The 22,851-nt window shown below is 38.4% G+C and overlaps 1 protein-coding gene across 1 annotated transcript in view; it reads right to left on the bottom strand.

Moving 5' to 3' along the window:
* Positions 1-19,361: 19,361 nt before the first annotated feature.
* The window catches only part of PTPN4 (protein tyrosine phosphatase non-receptor type 4), a 162,147-nt gene continuing 158,657 nt past the window's right edge, over positions 19,362-22,851 (bottom strand). Inside the window, exon 26 of the mRNA XM_052658675.1 lies at positions 19,362-19,448. Within this exon, the coding sequence (XP_052514635.1) occupies positions 19,362-19,448 (87 nt within the window). The remainder of the gene's footprint in view (positions 19,449-22,851) is intronic.

Genomic DNA, 22,851 nt, shown 5'->3' with positions numbered 1-22,851 from the left:
AACTCCCTTGCTTTTCCCATGATCCAGCAGATGTTGGCAATTTGATCTCTGGTTCCTCTGCCTTTTCTAAAACCAGCTTGAACATCAGAAAGTTCACAGTTCACGTATTGCTGAAGCCTGGCTTGGAGAATTTTGAGCATTACTTTACTAGCATGTGAGATGAGTGCAATTGTGCGGTAGTTTGAGCATTCTTTGGCATTGCCTTTCTTTGGGATTGGAATGAAAACTGACCTTTTCCATTCCTGTGGCCACTGCTGAGTTTTCCAAATTTGCTGGCATATTGAGTGCAGCACTTTCACAGCATCATCTTTTAGGATTTGAAATAGCTCAACTGGAATGCCATCACCTCCACTAGCTTTGTTGGTAGTGATGCTCTCTAAGGCCCACTTGACTTCACATTCCAGGATGTCTGGCTCTAGGGTTAGGCATTGCTAAATGACACAAAGAAAACTAGAAGCTGGGACAGAGGGAGGGCTGGTGATCTTCCACAGACTGGTAGGGAAAAAGAAAAGTCTTGGAGTGAGGGCCTGAAGGAGGTGAAGACGCGCCCCTGCATGGCCTGCTCGGTAAGCAGGGTGGCTAGGGGTAGGGGCAGAGGGAAGAGCCCTGGGACAGAGGCAAGTCAGACAAGACAGAACTGAGCTGAAGGGGCCCCCAGACCTTGGGCAGAACATCGAGGGGTTCAGTGGAGGAACTGCTGGCTGGAAGAAGGGCTCTTCCTAGGCTTTGGCACCGCCCCAAATCTGAACAGCTGGGCTTGGTAAGCACAGCTGGCTTCTGCCCTCTGTGTTGTGGGCTGGGGCAGTTCAACAGGAACTGGAGTTGCCCAAAGGGCTTCACTCATCTGCGTGGCATCTCAGCTGGGGTGGCTCTTAGGAGCAACTGGGTTGTCTTGGGATCTTCAGCAGGGTACTTGAAATGACTCAAGCCCCTCAGAGTGAAAACTGAAGCTCTAAGACCTACTAAGGGCAACACCCAGAATCACACAAAGTCACTTCTGTTCTCTGTTATTGGGTGAAGCATGTCAGAAGGCAGTTTGAGAGACAGGAACAAGATTCCACCTCTATTTTTTTTTCCTAATAGTATTAAAGTGTTATTGTTGTTCAGTTGCTCTGTCATGTCCAACTCTTTGCAACCCCATGAACTGCACCACACCAGGCTTCCCTTTCCTTCACTATCTCCCAGAGTTTGCTGGAACTCATGTCCATCCAGTTGGAGATGCCATCCAACCATCTCATCCTCTGTTGACCCCTTCTCTTCTTCCCCTCAATCTTTCCCAGCACCAGGGTCTTTTCCAATGAGTTGGCTCTTCACATCAGATGGCCACAGTATTGGAGCTTCAGCTTCAGTCCTTCCAATGAATGTTCAAGGTTAATTTTCTTTAGGATTAACTGGTTTGATCTCCTTGCTGTCCAAGGGACTCTCAAGAGTCTTCTCCAACACCACAATTTGAAAGCATCAATTCTTTGGTGTTCAGCCTTCTTGATGGTTCAACTCTCACATCTGTACGTGACTACTGGAAAAACCATAGCTTTGACTATATGACCCTTGTTGGCAATGTGATGTCTCTGCTTTTTAGTATGCTGTCAGGGTTTGTCATATCTTTTCTTCAAGGAGCAAGCATCTTTGAATTTCATGGCTGCAGTCACTGTCCACAGTGATTTTGGAGCCCAAGAAAAACTGTTTGCATTTACAGTATTAAAGTAGAGAAGCTTTCTTTCTCTACTTTTAAAAAATAGTTTCATCAATAAGTGATCTTTGAATTTTAGCTCAATAAAAAAGCAATGATACAGCCATTAAAAAGAATGAAATAATGCCATGGATGGACCTAGAGATTATCATATTAAGTGAAGCAAATCAAAAAGACAAATACCATATGATGTCACTTATATTTGAAATCTAAAATATGATACAAATGAACTTATCTACAAAACAGAAACTCACAGACACAGAGAACAAACTTGTAACTGCCTAGGAGAAGAGGGTAGGAGAGGGATGGATTGGAAGTTTGGTATTAGCAGGGGCAAACTATAATATACAAAATGGATGAACAACAAGGTCCTACTACATAGCACAGGAAACTATTTTCAACATCCTGTGATAAACCATAATGGAAAAGAATATGAAAGAAGAAGGTATATATATGTATAATTGAGTCACTACCCTGTACAGCAGAAATCAACACAACATTGTAAATCAATTATACTTGAAAAAAAAAAATGATGACAATGATGCATCATTGGGGGAGGGAACCGGTCATGTACAGATGAAACCAAAAAGGGCCAGGGCATGAAGCTGGGTGATATAATCATTAAAATATTCTGTCATTTTATGTACAGGTTTACATTTTTTTCCATAGTAAAAAGTTTCTATAAAAAACTATCTGGGCCATGTACCCCATGGAAAGTCTTCCTGAGACCCAGGAATTAGATTACACTGTTTGAAAACTGTTTGGTCTTGAGTGCCATCCACTCAGTCTATCAGGGCTATCTCTACCCAAGCATTACCAGTGTTTATACAGGTGAAAGCTGTATTGTACTTTTTCTGTTAACTGATCAACAATGGAAACATTTCTGTCAATATTTATAAACCTGCTTCATTGTCCTAAATTGTTGCCTAGCACACTAGTTTAGAGAAAGGGTCCTCTTCTCCCCTTCTGCTTTTTCCTTTTTGCTGTCTCCTGTCAAAGGTGGTGGGCTTCCCAGGTGGCGCTAGTAGTAAAGAACCTGCCTGCCAATGCAGGAGACATAAGAGACAGGTTCAATCCCTGGGTCGGGAAGATCCCGTGGAGGAGGGCATGGCAACCCACTCCAGTATTCTTGCCTGGAGAATCCCATGGACAGAGGAGCCTGCTGGGCTACAGTCCATGGGGCTACAAAGAATCAGACATGACTGAAGCAATTTAGCATACAGCATGCACATCAAGGGTGGTGTTGGGGTGAGAGAAATAGGCTGAGAAAGATTGTTATAGGTTGAAAGAAATATGAAATATTGGTGGATGAAACCTAAGGACCTAAGTCAGGCGGGTGTGCTCTGATCGTGAAAGATTATTCCCTGTAACAATTCATCCCCTCACCAAATCCCCTCTTCAATCATAGATACCCTCTGCAACATTCCTGTTTTGTGGTGAATTAGCCCACTAACTCGGAGGAGGCAATGGCAACCCACTCCAGTACTCTTGCCTGGAAAATCCCATGGACAGAGGAGCCTGGTAGGCTGCAGTCCATGGGGTCGCTAAGAGTCGGACACGACTGAGCAACTTCACTTTCACGCATTGGAGAAGGAAATGGCAACCCACTCCAGTGTTCTTGCCTGGAGAATCCTAGGGACGGTGGAGCCTGGTGGGCTGCTATCTATGGGGTCGCACAGAGTCGGACACGACTGAAGCGACTTAGCAACAGCAGCAGCAGCAGCCCACTAACTGCCTCCTACATGAGATAGAGAATTCGGTCTCCTTAAACACAGCTGAATTAAGTAAAAATACACTTGGCTGCACGTAACAGAGAACACGATTAACTGTAGCTCAAAAACATGATTTTTTTTTAACCTAAGTAATCTAAAGGTAGTTGGCTGCCTATAGTGGTTCAGGTCAACAGTCCTATAGAATCCAAACTCTTACTTTTTCTATTCTGCCATCCTTAGCATGTTGATTCTGGTTTTTATGCTTCTAGCCTACTGACCACAGGAGGGCTGCAGTGTTTCCAGCTCTTCTTCCTGAGTTTCAGAAATGAAAGGGAATGGGGAAAATGTCTCCTCTTCCTGTAGCCTTGTCTTTTTTTGGGGGGCAGGGGGCGTTGCACCATAAGGTCTGCAGGATCTTAGTTTCCTGAACTCTCAGGTTCACAGGAGTAAAAGTGTTGAGTCTTAACCACTGGGCCACCAGGGAATTCCTAGTAAGGCTGTGTCTTTAATTCAGGGAAGGACGTCCCAACACACCGTGTCTCATCGAATGGGATTAACTGCCTGAAATAGCAGGAGAAAAGGATACCATCATTGGTTTAGACCAATTAAAATTCACACTTGGGGTTTAGGGGAGAATCTGCTGTCTCTGAGATTAAGGGCTCATTATCAGCTTCTTTAAAAAGTCCAAGATCTATTAGCAGGCAAGACAGGGTGTTATTAGGAAGAATGACTGTGGGCAAGGTGTTGAAAGTGCCGACTAGAATAACCCACTTTTGGTGGAATGGTCCTGGCCATGGAAAGATTTTTCCTCTAGTGAATGAACATCCTTACCCTAGATTTCCACCAGTATTTTAGGTCCTGGTTTTCTCTCTGCAGTCACAGAGAGGAGTGGATCCAGGTTTTGTTAGTTCTGAAAACCATACAGTTTTGGGGGGCAGGGGGAGGGGGGGCTTAAATGAAATAAGACAAATTTTAAGATTTAAAATGAGAATTAGGGTCTTGGAAGGGGCCCATACAAGTCAGAAGCCCTAAAGCTTAAACCTGATGATCTTCATGGTAAATCCGCCGTTGCCCACAAGAAGATAGTTGCTCTTTCACATCACAGCCCTTTAAATAATGAGGACATTGGTCCCAAGTCTACAAAATCCTCTCCTTTTGTCCTGATTTCCAAGCTCCTTACTTTCTCAGTCAATTTGGCTGAACTAGTTCACACTGGTGGGGCTATTCATGCTGAGGTATCCTGAGCAGAAAGAATTCCAGAATGAGAGTCAGTCTTACTGGAGGCTGAAGGGGCTCTGCCTTCCAAAAGCCTCCATTGTGAAAAGACCCTTGGTGATTAGTAGAACAATTCTTAAGTCAGTGTGTGACTTCCAATAAATGGCACTATGCTGTCTGCCTTGACTCTTGAATTGTTCACTCTGGAGGCCAGCAGCCACCATGTGAAGATACTCAAGAAGCCATAGGTAGCCACCTGGATGGAGAGGAACTGAGGCCCCCCCTCCAACAGCCAGCACCCAGTTGCCAGTCATGTAGGTGGGCTATGCTCCAGCCCCTCAAGCATTCCTGTGACAAGGCTCCACCAATATGTATCTGTGACTGAGTCAGAACCACCTACCTCCTGTCCCACAGAAACTATGAGCAGTAGTAAATATCTGTTGCTATTTTAAGCCATGAAAAAAAGGAAGGAAAGAGAAAGAGAGAAAAGAATAAAGAAAGAAAAGACCCTTTTGTTGTTTGTTGTTCAGTTGCTCAGTTGTGTCCAACTCTTTGGGACCCCATGGACTGCAGCATGCCAGGCTTCTCTGTCCTTCACTATCTCCCAGAGCTTGCTCAAATTCATGTCCATTGAGTTAGTGATACCATACAAACATCTCATCCTCTGTCGTCCCCTTCTCCTCCTGCCTTCAATTTTTCCGAGCATCAGGGTCTTTCCAGTGAGTCGGCTCTTCACATCAGGTGGCCAAGTTATTGGAACTTCAGCTTCAACATCAGTCCTTCCAATGAATATTCAGGGTTGATTTCTTTAGGATTGACTGGACAGTGGAAATCAGGAAGAGTTTGTTTTCCAGACACTGGATCAGAGGAGCACTAACTAGTCAAAAATGCACGTAAGTGAAAAAACAGAACACAAAAACTCATCAGGAAATACCACTAAGAGTTTCATTAGCATACAGCAGTCTAGACTTCAATTCAGAAGCTAAAAGATCCAAAATAACTTTAAGTCTGTAAAATGAGGATGATACCACCTTCCTAACAGGGCAGGTATGAGATTGGCATAAAATAACTTATCTGAAAATGTTTTCAGAAGCACACAACACTACATATAATGTAAATGTTACTGTCCAAGGAACAAAGGTACTTATGCACTGCCAGTGGCAGAGGCAGGGTCAGCAGTGTAGCGGGGTCTGTAGCCTGGACCTGTGTTCATGCACTTGCATGGCTTCCTTTACTCAGCTAAGTCCCTCTTGAGCCAGAATCTCATGTCTGTAAGTTCTCCCTCCCTCTCTTTGCAAGTATTCCTGGCAGGAGTAAGATCTTAAACTAATTCATACTAAAGTATTAGCCACACAGGCTAAACGAAGGACACCTTAAAGAATGGGGAGCGTTGGGGTAGAGCTGTGCAGAGATGGGACGTGCAAAATAAACTGAAGTCAAATCACTTCTCCCTCCAAAGCACAGTCAGGCTTTTCCATACTTTTGGAGATTCAGGGCAATAAACCTGAGCATTCATATTCCATGAATCCATATTTCATGCTTCATTTTGTTCAGAATTATCTGGAACAGAACACTGCTGATCTGGTGGTAGACACGCCTTGTTTATTCTGCTAGGGAAAAAAATTCAGAAAACCCTGGATGGCTCCAGGCAAGTTCATAATATTGAGTAACAGAGAGGCGGAAGTGAAAGCATTTTCCCATCAGATTTGCCTAGTGGTGAAACCAGGATGAGACTGAGAGAAAAGGGGTGGAGCCAAGGCGCAGAGCTTCTAGAAGTTACTGTGCCTCTCAGTCCCCTGGAGATTTTGTCACAAGGTTTGTCTGGGGTGGGACCTGAGAGTCTGCATTACCCACAAGCTGGCCGTTGGTGACACTGGCCATCCACAGGCTACATGTTGAATAAGGAAGCCCTTAGATGACGACCCCATACCTGTGACTACCGTGTGACAGGGCCCACGAAGGTACTAGGAGATCACACAGTAGGAAGAGCAGCACGGGCCATGCTGCCCTGAATTCACATGGACAAGCACCTGTCTTTCCTGGTGTCAGTTACCCACAAAACGAGGTAATTAAGACACATGCTTCCTGAGGTCTCTTTCAGATCTTAAATGCTATATCTATTTCAATGCATAAGAGGATTTCATTTAATTTTACGTAAACCTCAAAATTCTTTTGAAAGAATTGAGAAACACAAATTATCATATATTAACACATAAATTTAGAATCTAGAAAGTAGTACAGATAAGCCTATATGCAAAGCAGAAATAGACACACAGACATAGAGAACAAGGAAGGAAAGAAGGGGTGGGATGAATTGGGAGATTAGGACTGGGACTGACATATATACACTGTTGATACTCTGTTTAAAATGGATAACTAATGAGAACCTACTATAGACCACAGGGAACTCCATGCAATGCTATGGTGACAGAAGGGGCTATATATACACATATGGCTAATTTAGTTTGCAGTTCATTAGGAACTAGTAGAGGGGCTTCCCTGGTAGCTCAGCAGTAAAGAAACTGCCTGCAATACAGGAGACACGGGTTCAATCCCTCGGTCAGGAAGTTCCCCTGGAGGAAGGTAGGGCAACCCACTCCAGTATTCTTGTCTGGAGAATCCCATGGACAAGAGGAGCCTGGAAGGCTACAGTCCATAAGGTCGCAGAGCGTCAGACACAACTGAAGTGACTGAGCACGCACGCACAGAAACAGAACATTGTAAAGCAACTAAACTCCAATTTGTAAAAAAAAAAAAACAAAAAAGTTTAATTTTGGAGGAAAAAAAGAGAATCATCCATTTTAAACGCTTATTTTCTAAACACTGATTTAGAATGTGAGGTCAGGTTAAAGTTTATGACAGTGATTGTTCAAACAACTTCAAACATATAAACTGGTACTATTTTTTAAAAAATAATTTCTCAGAGAATATTAACTTTGGCTGTAGAATCAGACACCTCCATTCACTAGCTACTTAACTTCCAAAGAATAAACTATGTTTTAATTCCCTCACCTGTAAAATGGAGATCCTCAAATAAAGCTTTGAGGATCAAATACAAAGGTGGGAGATGTGCCTTTTAGGGGCACTGAACCTCATTCTTAGCACAGTTAATGCCACAGAAAGCAGTAGGAGGGAGTTGGGAAGTGAAGCTGGCTGTTTAGGCAGTAACCACTTCACAGGCTTCTTGGTTTTCTCAGTGATACCAAATCTTTATTTTCAAAGGATGGATTCCATTCCTGGCAACAGACAAGAGTCAACCAGAACATAGTCGGGTGAATGCGTTGAAAAAAACAAGGAGTCTGAAAGTAATGGTCTAAATAGAGTCCATGAAACTGACAGTGTAAGAACCTTGGAAAATCCTCTCCTTCAGAATAGCAAACAGCAAACAATAAAACATGGTCAGAATTAATTTTTTTAAAACTCTGGATATTAACCAAAGCTTTGCAACAATCCAGAGGTGTTTATCAAGAAAAAGAGCTGAATTTTGGTGAGAGCAGTGAGTTTTATGGCATTTTGACCAGCCCGAGTCTCATCTCTCCCCAGTTCCTTTGCAGCCTTAAAACCAGCAGCTAAAGGGCCACTGGAGGGAGCAAAAGAGTCAGAGTTCCTTCAAACCCTATAGAGAACTGTTACTTTATTTGACCTAATTCATGGCTCAAAATGAAAAGCTGGGAATAAGATGTCCAGTTAAATAAATGTTAGTTTCTCAATGTTGCTCAATTTTGTCCGACTCTTTGCAACCACGTGGACTCTAGCCTGCCAGGCTCCTCTGTCCATGGGATTTCCCAGGCAAGAATACTGGAGTTGGTTGCCATTTCCGTAAGGTGTCCAGAGGGGGCTTTGAAAAGTTCTGACACGTTTCTGTGAATCTTGAAGTCTACTTATGTGCACAGTGCTATGTGCAGGCCCAGCTCTGAGAACATGTTAATGTTTAAACCTAGTTATAATCCCTTAGTTTTTGTTGCAAAAAACAGATCCCAAGTATATCATCTTTTTTCTGCTCCAATTCCAGTTCAGTTGCTCAGTCGTGTCCGACTCTTTGCAAACCCATGGACTGCAGCACGCCAGGCCTCCCTGTCCATCACCAACTGCCAGAGCCTACCCAAACCCATGTCCATTGAGTCAGTGATGCCATCCAACCATCTCATCCTCTGTCGTCCCCTTCTCCTCCTGCCCTCAATCTTTCCCAGCATCAAGGTTTTTTCAAGTGAGTCAGCTCTTCGCATCATGTGCCCAAAGTACTGGAGTTTCAGCTTCAACATCAGTCCTTCCAATGAATACCCAGGATTGATCTCCTTTAGAATGGACTGGTTGGATCTCTTTTCAGTCCAAGGGACTCTCAAGAGTCTTCAACACCACAGTTCAAAAGCATCAATTCTTCGGTGCTCAGCTTTCCTTACAGTCCAACTCTCACATCCATACATGACTACTGGAAAAACCATAGCCTTGACTAGATGGACCTTTGTTGACAAAGTAATGTCTCTGCTTTTTAATATGCTGTCTAGTTTGGTCATAACTTTCCTTCCAAGGAGTTAAGTGTCTTTTAATTTCATGGCTGCAGTCACCATCTGCAGTGATTTTGGAGCCCCCAAAAATAAAGTTAGCCACTGTTTCCACTGTTTTCCCATCTATTGTCCATGAAGTGATGGGACCGGATGTCATGATCTTAGTTTTCTGAATGTTGAGCTTTAAGCTAACTTTTTCACTCTCTTCTTTCACTTTCATCACGAGGCTCCTTAGTTCTTCTTCGCTTTCTGCCATAAGGGTGGTGTCATCTGCATATCTGAGGTTAGTGATATTTCTCCCTCCCAGCAATTTTGATTCCAGCCTGTGCTTCCTCCAGCCCAGCATTTCTCATAATATACTCTGCATATAAGCTAAATAAGTAGGGTGACAATATACAGCCTTGACATATTCCTTTTCCTATTTGGAACCAGTCTGCTGTTCCATGTTTAGTTCTAACTGTTGCTTCCTGAGTCTCTTATAACTGTCTTGCTCATACCAATTTTTAGTAATTTTCAAGCTTTCACAAAGTTTCAGTGACACCTTTAAGAAGCTTTTGGAAAAACGCTACCCCTTTTCACATGCACATTTCATTGGCTTAGGTAACAGGTAATTCTAAATGATACAGATAAATATATTTGCATAGGTAGGTTAGCAAATAGACAGAACTGATTTTAGTAAGCTTCCAACAGAATTGGTAGAATTAGCAGAGCTCTGGCATAGTTGAGAGCACTCAGCGGTGGCAAGGGGAGAACATGAGCAGAAAGCAGAGTGCTAGTATACTGAGTAGGGTATTTGGATGCTAGTTAAGAAAGCTCCCATCACAGACAGAATATTAGTAGGAATTAGAGCAAGCTTTGTGCAAGTATATGACAATTCAGAAGTCATAAAGGAGCAGATTAATAATTTGTTTATAAAAGTATTAAAAATATCGTGTCCTCCCCTAGACCCAAATAAAGTCAAAGAATGCTGTAAGAAAAAACGTTTTTTAACATATATGACTGTCAAATGACTAATTGCCAACATCTCATATAAATAAACATTAAACAACCTGATATAAAAGTGAGCAAAGGATATCAATATAGAATTTGGAGAATAAGAAATAAAAGAGATCAATAAAGATACAAAAATCTATTCAACCCGTTTATGAGTGAACTGTAGGTCAAAATAAGATAATAATTCACGTATGAGATGAGCAAATAAATTACTTGATATCAGTCTTAACTAGAATATGGGGAAATGGACATTCTCCTAAGTTTGGTGGAAGCATAAGCTAAAAAAAATCTTCTCTGAGAGCAATTATTAACATTTAAAAATGCAGGTGCCCAATGGCTTAACGATCCTACTGCTAGAAACTTACCTTATGCATAGACTTGCAAATCTTTAATGAAAATACCTGCCTGAAGATGTTCACTGCAGCATTGTTCATATAGTGTAAACCGGAAACAAATTAAGAAATTAAACTATAGCATATCCATCTGTAGGATGGAGGTCAAGGCAGTGATTAAAAAGAATGAAGTAGACCTGAGTGTGTTGATATGGAAATGTTTTAAAGATGAAAAAGCAAGCTGCAGAATATATTGTACAATTCCTTTGTCCTTAACAAAATGTACATGTACACACAAATACTTGTGCAATATTTTCCGTTAGAAGACAAGAAATTAACAGAGGTTGCCATTGATTTGAAGGGGACTGTTCTTAGGGGCAGGCTTCCCCAGTGGCTCAGTGGTAAAGAATCCACCTGCAATGCAGGAGACTCGGGTTAGATCCCTTCATTGGGAAGATCCCCTGGCAAAGGTATGGGACAGAGGCTTTCATAACTCCTCATGGGTCTTCATTATACTATTTGAAGCTTTAGTATCATGCATGTAAGAACAGAGGCATGGCATTTACTTTTGCCCCGGTGGCTCAGAGAGTAAAGAATCTGCCTGCAATGCAGAAAACCCTGGATCAGGAAGGTTCCCTGGTGAAAGGAATGACTACCCCAACTCTAGTATTCTTGCCTGGAAAATACCATGGACAGAGGAGCCTGGTGGGCTACAGTTCATGGGGTCACAGAATCAGACATGACTGAGTGACTAACACTTTCACTTTATTTCTAGATATAAAATTAAATGTTAATTTTCTCCAAGAAATTTTTTTATAGATGAGAAATGGCATACCCAAATGTACTTAGGGAAGATATGAGGCAAGTGGACTTCAGACACATAAAAAAAGGTCATTTACCTTGACTGACAAGGTCTTATGGTAGGAATACCAGAGCAGAGAGGCTAGTGCTGGGAGAAGTGACAAATCCAGCAGTGGCCAGTGAAGAAGGAGCGTCTCATCAGACGTGCTTTAATCTTCTAAACCCCTTTAAGTTCCTGACTCACCCACTCACCCGCAAACACAACCACTACATCAATAATTCTAGAAATAAAATTTGCATCTAACATTCTCCTAGTCTATGACCACCCAATAATGAAAATAACCATTGTTTGAAAAGCCCAACAATGAAAACTCCCATAAAATAATCTTTAAAACTCTTATACTTAAATTACTAAAGCACATCTTTATTTTGCAATTGAACAATTTAAAGTCACAGCTAGAGTTTTTTCACGTTGAACCTGAACAACTATTTCTCAGTCAAAATGAATTATGGCCAAGAAAATACGTATAATGACTGCATTTCACATAAATTGCTTTCAGGGTTAAACAGTTTCAATGCAAACCAACATTTTTATCCCATTTGCTGTTAGTACATAAAATTCATTGCAGGAATTCTAATTTTTCATGGAAATTAAGACAAATCCACAAGGTCTTTCAAGCACACAATAAGCTGCAGTGACAAATGCATAGAATGCATAGTGATGATTTCAAATAACCCAGTATTGACCAAATTAAAGTTTACAGATTTTAAATGAACTATATGATTCTTTGTCTCCTAATTACGGGAAACCATATGGAAAGAGGTATTTTTGTGAAATGGGGGAAGAGAATTTAAAAAGTTAAGGGGCTAATTCCATTTAGCTACTAGTTCAGTACAACCAAACGTGAAATGGCAGCAAACAATGTAAAATCATAATCTAATTAGAAAATTAACTAGACTTTTAACTAGGTGACTTTTTGCCCTTCATATTTACATATAGCACCTGTTACAAGAAAAAAAATCCCAAATTGAAACAGTCTCTACATAGAAATATTATTTTTAAACTACTTAAAAATATCACTGATGAATCTATCATATACTATCTGTCCTAAAATTAAGCCTACACTGTAGAAAATAAAGACTAGCTTTTCTTATTTAAAAGATTACAATATGGGATGTAACTGCAACATCCTGATGCTGTTGGAACACCAGGCTGGACAGTTTTTATTTGCCTAAGCACTGATACTTTAATGACAGAAAAGGAAAACAGCTTAATGTAAACTTTTAGTCTCTTAAATCTTGCCCTTCAACATGTATACAAAGTGTCAGAACTTTGCCCCTTTCAACTTGTGGTGAAGCACTGACTTAACACCTAAGTACAACTCAAAACAAAACAAATGGATTCCAGGTGTTCATCATGTAATGTACAAAAATGCAAAGCAGAACGATTTTAGTGAACCAAATGTGGCTGAAGCTAGCTGAGAGAACTCAGAGTCCAGCAAGACTGTCAACTGGGTAGTCTTTATTGTACCAAATAAATTACAGAAGAGTGGCAAAGCTAAAATCACACAAGTTACCTTTTAAATATCAAATAATCAAGGGATCATTGTAAAGCATTTAAACGTGGGTCTAAGCCAATGAGCTCTATGTGCTAATGTTATATTTTTCCATATTTACAAGACTCTAGGATAAATTTTATCTTTAAATGTATAAATTAAGTCAGTAGTAAGCTTGAAATAAAGTGCTATTTGAAATTCAAAAAATCAATTTCAGCAATGAAATATGACCTACTCTATTGGATACAAGAAAGCATGAGTAACTGGAACACAATTCAGAAATAGAAAAGAAGAAGCTTCTTTTAGTAGCAGGTAAAATGGGTTCAAGTGTGCCTACAGTGAATTTAGGGAAAACACAAATCAGAACCTATTTTGGCCTAAGATTGTAGGGCTGAGTCTCCTTAATGATTTTATGGTGATAATTTCATGTAGCAATGTGACATTTTAGTTAAGATTATCAGATTATCTGCTAAATTTTGGAAACTCTCAAGGTTGAGGGGGCCTGATATTAATCTTTTAACAACTGTAACAAAAGTTAATGAAGGAAAATATTACATCACAAAGACTCTAATATAAATGGAAGTTAAAAAACCTTTTTTACCTTGGAGAAATTTAAGTAGGAGCCCAAATAATGAAGGCCCCACTGAGTCAAGCTCAGTGCATGATGAATAATAAATACTACCTTTCAAAGAAATTGTTGAACAAATTAATCATGCCTGTTGGTTTAAAATGTAGGGCTTTTTTGTCTTCTGTTCAGCTAAATTAATAAACCCTCAGCCATATAAGACACCACTGCTATAGGTCAGAGTTGGGCTCAGTGGTTTTACCTGTCCAAAATACTGAGAATAAAAAACAAACTATCTGTCAGGGCCTTGGCACCGATTTACTGTGGTGAGTGTTAGCCACAGTTTTCACCGAAGTCACATACTCAGACTGCTGTCCTCATCTGTAGCTGAGACAGTGACGAAGCCTGAGAACTTTCCTTCACAGTAAACACATGCAGCAGAATGCTTACTCTTACACATACATACTCCCCCACACTCCAGACGTCTACAATTTAATGATTTTATACTTTAAAACAGTATGCACACATTTTTTTGGAAAACTTCTGTTCTAGAGCTAACACAAAGCAAAGTGAAAAAGAAGGTATTTGAAATATGCTTCAATAATGATCATTGTTTATAAAGAAAGTGACATTTTCTTCTAAAATTGCATTTTGTATAATGAAATGGGAAACACTCTTTCTTTCCAATTCCTTGCTAACTTTTTTTTAAAACAAAGCATATCCTTACCCTTAAGATCAAGTCTTAATTCTAGTAACATTTGAAAGATACATTCATTTCTTTACAGCATGAAAGACATACAAATATCATTTTTTTTCCTTTTTAAAGAACAAAGCAAAAGAAGTTAACAGTTTCAATCTTTTGTCCATAGAAAAATATTTTCTATATAATTTACACAACAATAGGTAGGAAAGTTCTACAGTGTTTAACTGAAACTTTCTATGAGCAAAACAAGGCTTTCAAACATTTTCATTCTTGTACTGGTTTTAGGAACAATTAGAACCTCCTCCTAAAACTATAGTCTTAAACTTGCAATATTGCTAATACCTTTCACTTTGTAAATTAAAAAAACAAAAACAAAAACTGGTTTACTTATTTATTCACTGAACCCTGCCTAGTCAGCATTGATGGACTGTACCCCAGTACCCCTGGCTGCCCAATCAGCTTAGATTATGACAATAAAGATAACAATGACCACAAAACTTTAGAAATCAACAATAAACTGTAGAAAAAACATACAAATAAGTAGCAGCAAATTTAGATATGGGAACAGAAATAACTATTTGGTGTCTACCCACAACAATTTCACCCAGATTATAAAAATAAAATGTGTCATTTCTCACTGAAATAGGGATTGTTTTTGATAACATTGTAAGGCTTATTGTAGGAATTGCTACTGAGAAAAATGAAGTCTGTGTATAGTAAAACGTTGTGTTGAAAATAGTTGTAGACATTGTAAAATAAGTTAATCCCCAAAAGTACAATTTTGAGATTAACTTCATGAGCTCTCTGTAAAATTGCTGAAGTTGCCTATTAGCAGTTAGCCCTCAAATAAATTTTGCTATTATACAAATTCCTTTGGAGCTATACAATTCTCTAAAAACTTTATAAAACAGTTGCTACAAGCTGTGTTGTGATCACACTGAGACACCAATAAAACTTTGCCAACAGATCAGTAATTCTGATACTTGATAAAATTAATCCAATGGGCTTTAAAAGCATAGGTATTTTACTTAGAGGAAACACCAGGAAAAAAAAATGGTTGCAGAAACTGTAGTTGGCTAGCTGAAGCAAACATGAGTAGCAATAAGCTGTATTAATATAAAGCAGTTACTTTGTTGATGTGGCCATTTACACACAGAAGTTGCGGCACAATTTATCTTTCTCTTGTATTATTAAAAGGTATTTGTTCTAACAAATATTTACCTTAATGTAAATGACTTAAATGCAAATTGATCAGAACTACAAAATAATTACTACAAAATAAAAGAGGTGTAAACATATCCCACATTATTGTGGTATAAATAATTTTTATGAATTCAAAACTACTTTGGCAACCTTACCATCAGAATATCTTTAAATATTCAAAACACAGATATTACACAGAACATTGTTAAAAATCCTTATTTCCTTCTTCCTTCCTGATTTAAGATTATAAAACAAATATAAATGCTTTAATTCTACATGTTCACATTATGAACATAAATTATTTAACTGGACATACATTCGAAATCTTCGTTCTATGTTTCAAGTGCTTTTAAAAATCAGTCTTCTGATTTGCATTTTCGAATGTTTTCACACTGCATGTACATCAGCCCAAATACTTGACAAAAGCTATTGTTTAATCAGGGAAGCATGACAAGCAGACAGAGTGGAGCCCTAAATAGATTGGTTTTTAAAGCCTACTTGTTTTCTAAATTAAGTAAAAATACTGCCTGAGTATAATTCTTGAGCTGAAATAGACTAAACTTCACAAGAATTTATGATATTCACAAGTTACCTATAGTAATAGAAGGTGAGCCTTGATAAAATCTTTCAAGTTTCTTTCAGCTCTCACGTTGTGGTACTTCTAGTGGAGACGGGAGACTTGTGTTCAAATAGCTGATTAGACCTGGCTAATCATCTGCCAACAGATTATAAACAACTCCCATAGTTAACATAATCCTTTACCCCTGTTAGTATCAGCCTTGGTGAAATACACAAATGCATAATCGCATAAAACACCTCTATGTGTATATACTAGTACTTGAAACCTTCAAGCAACTGTCATAATGGCTTAACATATTTTTATACACTCGAAGTCAGTTTTTATATATAAATTTTCTCTTTACTCTTAATCAACATGGTCAACCCTTTCTACCCTCCTACTTGTGCCAGCAGGCTGTACAAAGGAAGTGAATTCTTATGCTATTTATTCTGCCTTTATTTTGAATTATGCATTGATTAAATAAATACTAAGTGTTCTTCTTATGAATGCAGTCTATTCCAGAATATTCCTCAACCTGTGTACACAGTGCTGACACAAGTCAGCTGGTCAACAAAACACCTAAAAAGAATGTGGTAAAACCATCCTGAATCAGAGGCAAGGTTTTTTACAAACATTCTTAGCATTTACAAAAGTCCTTTGATTCACCAGTACCTATTTCCAGTTGTGAGAATAGCAACATTGATTTCTTGCACGTGTGGGTTGTTTGGGGGAGGTAGGGTTGGCTGCTGGAGAGGGGAGTAGTTTAGATACAAGGAATTTGGCAATTTTGTCACATACTATTACACTGATAATGAATGGAACCTAGAACTACTAAGTGTACGAAAACTTGGATTATTCCTAGAACTCTACTTAAGATTTATGAACAGATCAAACATATTCCGAGGCAGGGAGTCCCATGGAATTCCAGTGGTTAGGACTTGGCTCTTTCACTGCCATGCATATGGGTTCAATCCCTGGTTGGGGAACAAAGATCCCAAGGCGTGGCCAAAAAATATCAGGCATAAACTCTTATTTGTTAGGTGACCAGGGAATCATAACTAGCAATGTTTACTTTAAAAAGCTGTAGGCATAATTTAAGTTTAAGATCCTAATAAATATGTCCTTGAAAAAGGATATTTTCTGTACATAAAAATATTGACAGGGTGTAGCTCCCAGAAGAAAAATCCATATATGAGAAATTTAAAGGTAATTGAAAAATTTTAATATATTATCATTTAAAAACTGGCGTTAATGATTTACAAAGGCAGCAGTGCTCATTGCCAATAAATGACCAGTTACTTTTCAAAGTGTAAATGTAACCCTAAGTCAAAAAACACGACACTATGATCTGCTTACATCTATACAACTTTACCTCTTTGTCTATGGTTGTCATATTCTGTCCATATAGTTGGATAGGTTTTCTTTTTAATTCAGGTAAAAAGCTACTGCCAAAACAGTTACTCCCAACATTTTACTTTTTTCACATTTCACCTTACCATGATGTCATACAGCAGTCTAGATCACACCTATCTGTTGGCAGAGAATGGAATGTTCAAATAAGACTGTGTAGCTATTTACTATCTTATACTGTCGACTGTGAAATTCAGAAATAGATACAAGAATTTCACTTTGAAATAAAGGTTATGCTTACGTTTCTCTTTTAAAAAAAGTAAAACATTTTAATACAACAATGTATTTGGTATTTTGGCTATTAATGTTTAGGACTTAACTTCCTAAGATTTACTATTATGGATTTTTAACATTTGAAATAACATCATTTAGATTATACCAAAGATTTTTAAATGTACATTTTCCCGCTCACACTAAATGACGTTCCAAAATATCTACCATTCAACTGTAAATTTTATCAAGACTATACAGAAATATTCAGAAACCACTACTAAATGAATCTATTTTAACCATAATCCATATAAAGTAATTTGTAATGTAACATTTCAATAGCTGAGAAAATTCCCACTTATATTAAAACTGGTTAATTTTAAAGTTCTATCTCTCTGAGGACTTAAAAAGAAAAAAGCAATGAAAAAACCTGAAGAGGATAATATACACACTCTTATCAGGTCCTCCATCAGGCTGGACAATCAAAACTCTCCATATTAACATGCTTATAACTTAACAAGTATACATAAATTGGAGTAATTTAATTGTACACAAAATGACAAGAAAGTCCTCATCTTAGCTGTTGAGGGATTACATTTAGAAATAACTCAATAATGTTTTATACTTTGTTTGTAGTATCCCAATCAACAGACCAGTGTGAACAAAGCTTGACAAGCACTGAAATGAATGCTAAAAAGGGGTAATTTAGTTAGTGATAGAAACAAGTCACAATTAGCTGCTTTAACTTTAGCTTATTCATATGTTTAACTTCAAAGTGTATATTAGGTGCCATTTCTAAAGGTAGGGGTAAAATAAATATGAAATTTGAAGAATAAAGCATCTTTTAACTTCAGCTGCTAAACTGTAACCCCTGTCCCTCAGGAAAGGAATGTGCAGGTTTTGAATAATTCCATAGCAGCAGAGCACTCACTCAGTAGGTCACAAATTATCTTGGCTTCTTGTGGCAAAATACAGGAATTGAGTAAGAAACAGAATTTCATTACCCTCCTTTGACTGCATAACTCTCAATAGGAGAAGCCATTTTAAAAATGGTGAACTGATTCAAAATGCATAAAACTAAATGTACAATATACATACATACCTCCTAGTAGGGTCAAAGGAGTGCCTTTTCATTAGACATACAAAGACGTCGCAAGGCACTTAAGGGGTTAAGACACAATGCATGCATTCCTTTACATCAAGTATGTGAAATCACATGATTTGGAATAAGCCAACCTTATGATAAATGTAAGTTATATTGTTAAATTCAAGAAAATTTGTAGATTCATATTTATACTTTCTATAAGATGCTGGTAAATGGACAATGTGCAGCATTTCCTGGGAAAAGCAAATTCCACTTTCTTCTTCCAAACAGCAGGTCTCTACGGGGGGAGTGTAGGGGAAGATGTGCTGCATCCATAGGCAGTGTATTGGCTAATATTGAGAATGATATTGCTAACATTTAAAAAGTAACATCTGGTCATCAGTATAGTAAGAACACGAATCACTGGGAGACACCAGAGTGGACTCCTGATGTTGAATGCTTTTTGCTTTCAAGATACAGGTATACAACAGAGATGCTGAGAATTCTGAGCCTTGTTTGTGGCAATTCTACCAGAAGGGGACGGCATGGCACCACCACAAGATGTCATAAATTACCCTGAACATACTCAGTTATTCACTATTTGTTTGGAGCAAAGAATGAAATAGTCTTCAAACACATGAATTATAGATTTTGAGAGAGTGACTTTTTCTTTAAAACATAAAGTGCAACAGTGCTGAAGTTTTCAGTTTTTTTAGTTCTTCTTTTTTGTCTGTTTAGATGCCATTTCCTGTGAGCAGTGTTATGGCACAGTGACTATAAAATAGAAAGCAATTTCCAATACATTTCCCAGACCTTTGCTTTCTTATTTATTTGATGACGTCGTTAAAGGTTTAACAAATCCTTCTTCATAAACTTTCAAGATAGCTTCACATACAAATCTGTATTGACTCTGAAAAATAAAATATAAAAAACAGAATTGATCAGAAAGACTAGAAAATAAACAAACAAAAAAGATAAACATCTCACCTGGCTTGCTTATACAAGAAATACAAAGTAAAACTGCATGGATACATAATTTTTCACTAAGACTGGCAAAAAAAGTTTGACAACATATTTTGTTGGCAAAACTCATTCATACATTGCTAATAGGAATGTACAATACTACAAGCCCTATGGGTGAACACCTGGCAGTATCTAACAAAATTACATTAATTTATCTATTGACCCAGCAATCCCACTTCTAGGACTCTATCCAAAAGATAAACTAGAAAAAGAAATTGAAAATATTTATTCATAAATGAGGCTATTCACTGCAGATTTATAAAAACAAAAAAGTAGAAGCAATTCAAATTGTCATCAGTAAAGGGCTGGGTCAGTAATCAGGTACATTCTCAAAGTGGGTACTATGAAATGCAGAGAAAAGGAAAAAAGTCTACAGAATATTATGGAATGATTCTAGGATATTTTGCTAAGTAAAAAAAGGCAAGACAGAGAAAAGTGCATATATTATCTTTATAAGAGAAATGGGACAGGGATATAAATATGTACCTAACTCAATGTGTAAGAAAACAGAGAAGGAAGGATAAATCTTTTTTTTTTTTTTATGGCTTGTTATAAGGAAAGGAGTCAACAGGGTGAAGGAGAGAGATAGAGATTAGACTTTATTGAATATACTTCCTTCTTTCATAAATTTCACTTTGGAATCATGTAAAGACAGTCTATAATTAGAACATGAATTTTAAAAGCCTCTATAAACTGAAAATACAAAACATATCCACGTATCTATCTAGTAGATGGCATAACCACACAGAAAGGAGCTATTTCAAAGGACTTTGAAACAGTAATTTGACTATATATCTTTTGTAGAATATATATTCCAAAACAAAATAACTAGAAAAGAACTGAAAATTCTTTTTGGCAATCACACTGTTTGTGGTGTTAGCTTTGTTATTCTGAGACTTTGTTGGGTATTGTGTAATAAAACAAATGAGTACTTGTGACATGCTGCTGCTGCTAAGTCACTTCAGTTGTGTCCAACTCTGTGTGACCCCATAGACAGCAGCCCACCAGGCTCCTCCATCCCTGGGATTCTCCAGGCAAGAACACTGGAGTGGGTTGCCATTTCCTTCTCCAATGCATGAGAGTGAAAAGTTGAAGTGAAGTCGCTCAGTTGTGTCCGACTCTTAGCGACCCCATGGACTGCAGCCTACCAGGCTCCTCTGTCCATGGGATTTTCCAGGCAAGAGTACTGGAGTGGGGTGCCATTGCCTTCTCCAAGCATTTCCAGTACCATGGAGAACCTGCACTTTTGTTAAAGAAGAAAAGGGACAAAGATGTTAAGTAGAAAATGGTAAGTGAAAACACTGTGGTCTGAATCTATAGCAGAAGCACCAGTATTAACTCGTGATAAGTTTGTTTTCCCTCTTCTGGCAACCGAAGATTTTCAGAGACACATACTGACACTTACCCAGCAGCAATAAAAATCCCTCAGAAGGTGGTCCCCAAAATAATTCCCCAATAAAAAGGACCAGAACTTTATGGAGAAATTACTAATGCTAAGTCTGGGACAAGAAATGTACAAGCTGGACATCTATACTGATAGCAAATAAGCTATCAAAGTCACTAGCTCTTGATATAAAGGCTCAGGAGCTAGAATGAACAGTCTCCCAGGAACCAAAAATGGAATAAATTATGCATATTTAAGAAAAATAATTGCAATGGGTTGAAACATATCACACATGTTTAAATACATGAATTCAAAACAATACCAAAACAAACAAAAGTAAGTGGTCACCACTAGGAGAGGCCAATGAACTAATTCATTACATTAAAAACTTGTAAGTAAAGGGAAAGCATCAAGTATTTATCTTGCCTTTCCTATGCAGACTGTATCACCAGTTAACCAAACAGCAGATGAGAAGTTTCTCTTTTAAAGAAGTATTCCAACTAATAAATAAAAAAAGGAATAATAGAATATCATCATTTTGCAAGCCAAATGGATAAGTGATGCAGACACTGATCACCCAAGGCAGCTATCATCACAAAAGGAAGGCAGACACATCATGTGCCTCTCGAAGGAAGAACGTAACACCACTGAAGGTGCTATAGGCTACAGATCCGTTTACCAGATAAGAGAGAGAACACCACCTTGTTCCGTCTAGAATGCAACCAGCAAAACCTAGACTATGGGAAAACATGCAGCACAAACATCCTGGTTTGCTTATCAAATAAACTGCAAGATAAAGAAGAGAGAATGGACTTCTCTGGTGGCGCAGTGGATAAGAATCCTCCTGTCAATGCAGGGAACATGTGTTTGATCCCTGGTCCGGGGAGGTTTCACATGTGGAGCAACTAAGTCAGTGCACCACAACTACTGAGCCTGCACTCCAGAGCCCATGTGCTGCAACTACTAAAGGCAGAGCGCCTAAAGCCTGTGCTCCGCAACAAGAAGTCACTGCAATAAGAAGCTCATTTACTGCACCAACGAGTAGCCCCAGCTCGCCACAACTAGAGAAAGCCTGCACAAAAGCAACAAAGACCCAGTGCAGCCAAAATAAAAAAGAGAGAGAGAGAGGTAGGAAGAAGATACAGATTAAAAGAGTTTAGGAGACACAGACCAATCAAAATATGTAGACCATATTTGAATATTGACTTTACACAAACTGTAAGAACAAAATCAAAAACTTATTATGTATGATATGATCCAGCAATTTGACTTCTGGGTATATATCTTAAAAGACTGAAAGCAGTGTCTAAAAGACACTCATGCTCATATTCATGAGACATTCATGCTCACAGCAACATTAGGCAACAAACCCAAAGTAGCATTACTAACTCAATAGACATGCGTTTGAGCAAATTCTGGGAGATAGTGAAGGACAGGGGAGCCTGGTGTGCTGCAGTCCATGGGGTTACAAAAGTTGGACATGACTTAGCAACTGAACAACAACAAAAGGTGAAAATAAACCAAATGTCCAATAATGGATAAAAGGATAAGCAAAATGTGGTATATACATACTATGAAGTATTTTTCAGCTTTAAAAAGAAAGGAAATTCTGCCACACAACATGGATGAGCCTTGAGGATATTATGCTCAGTGAAATAAACCAATCACAAAATCATATATGTACGATTCCATGTATATGATATATCCAGAGCAGTCATATTCACAGAAACAGAAAATAGAATGATGGCTGCCAAGGGACTGGAAGAGAGGAAAATGGACAGTCATAGTTTAATGGGTACAGAGTTTTAGTTTTTCAAGATGAAGAAGTTTTAGTGATTGGTTATACAACGGTGTGAATATACTTAACACTACTGAATTGTACATTTAAAAATGGTCAAGATGGTAA

The sequence above is a fragment of the Budorcas taxicolor genome, chromosome 2, assembly GCF_023091745.1.
Source record: "Budorcas taxicolor isolate Tak-1 chromosome 2, Takin1.1, whole genome shotgun sequence".
Taxonomy (NCBI): domain Eukaryota; kingdom Metazoa; phylum Chordata; class Mammalia; order Artiodactyla; family Bovidae; genus Budorcas; species Budorcas taxicolor.
Note: the sequence above shows the minus strand (reverse complement) of the source record. Positions and strands in the feature narration are given on the sequence as shown.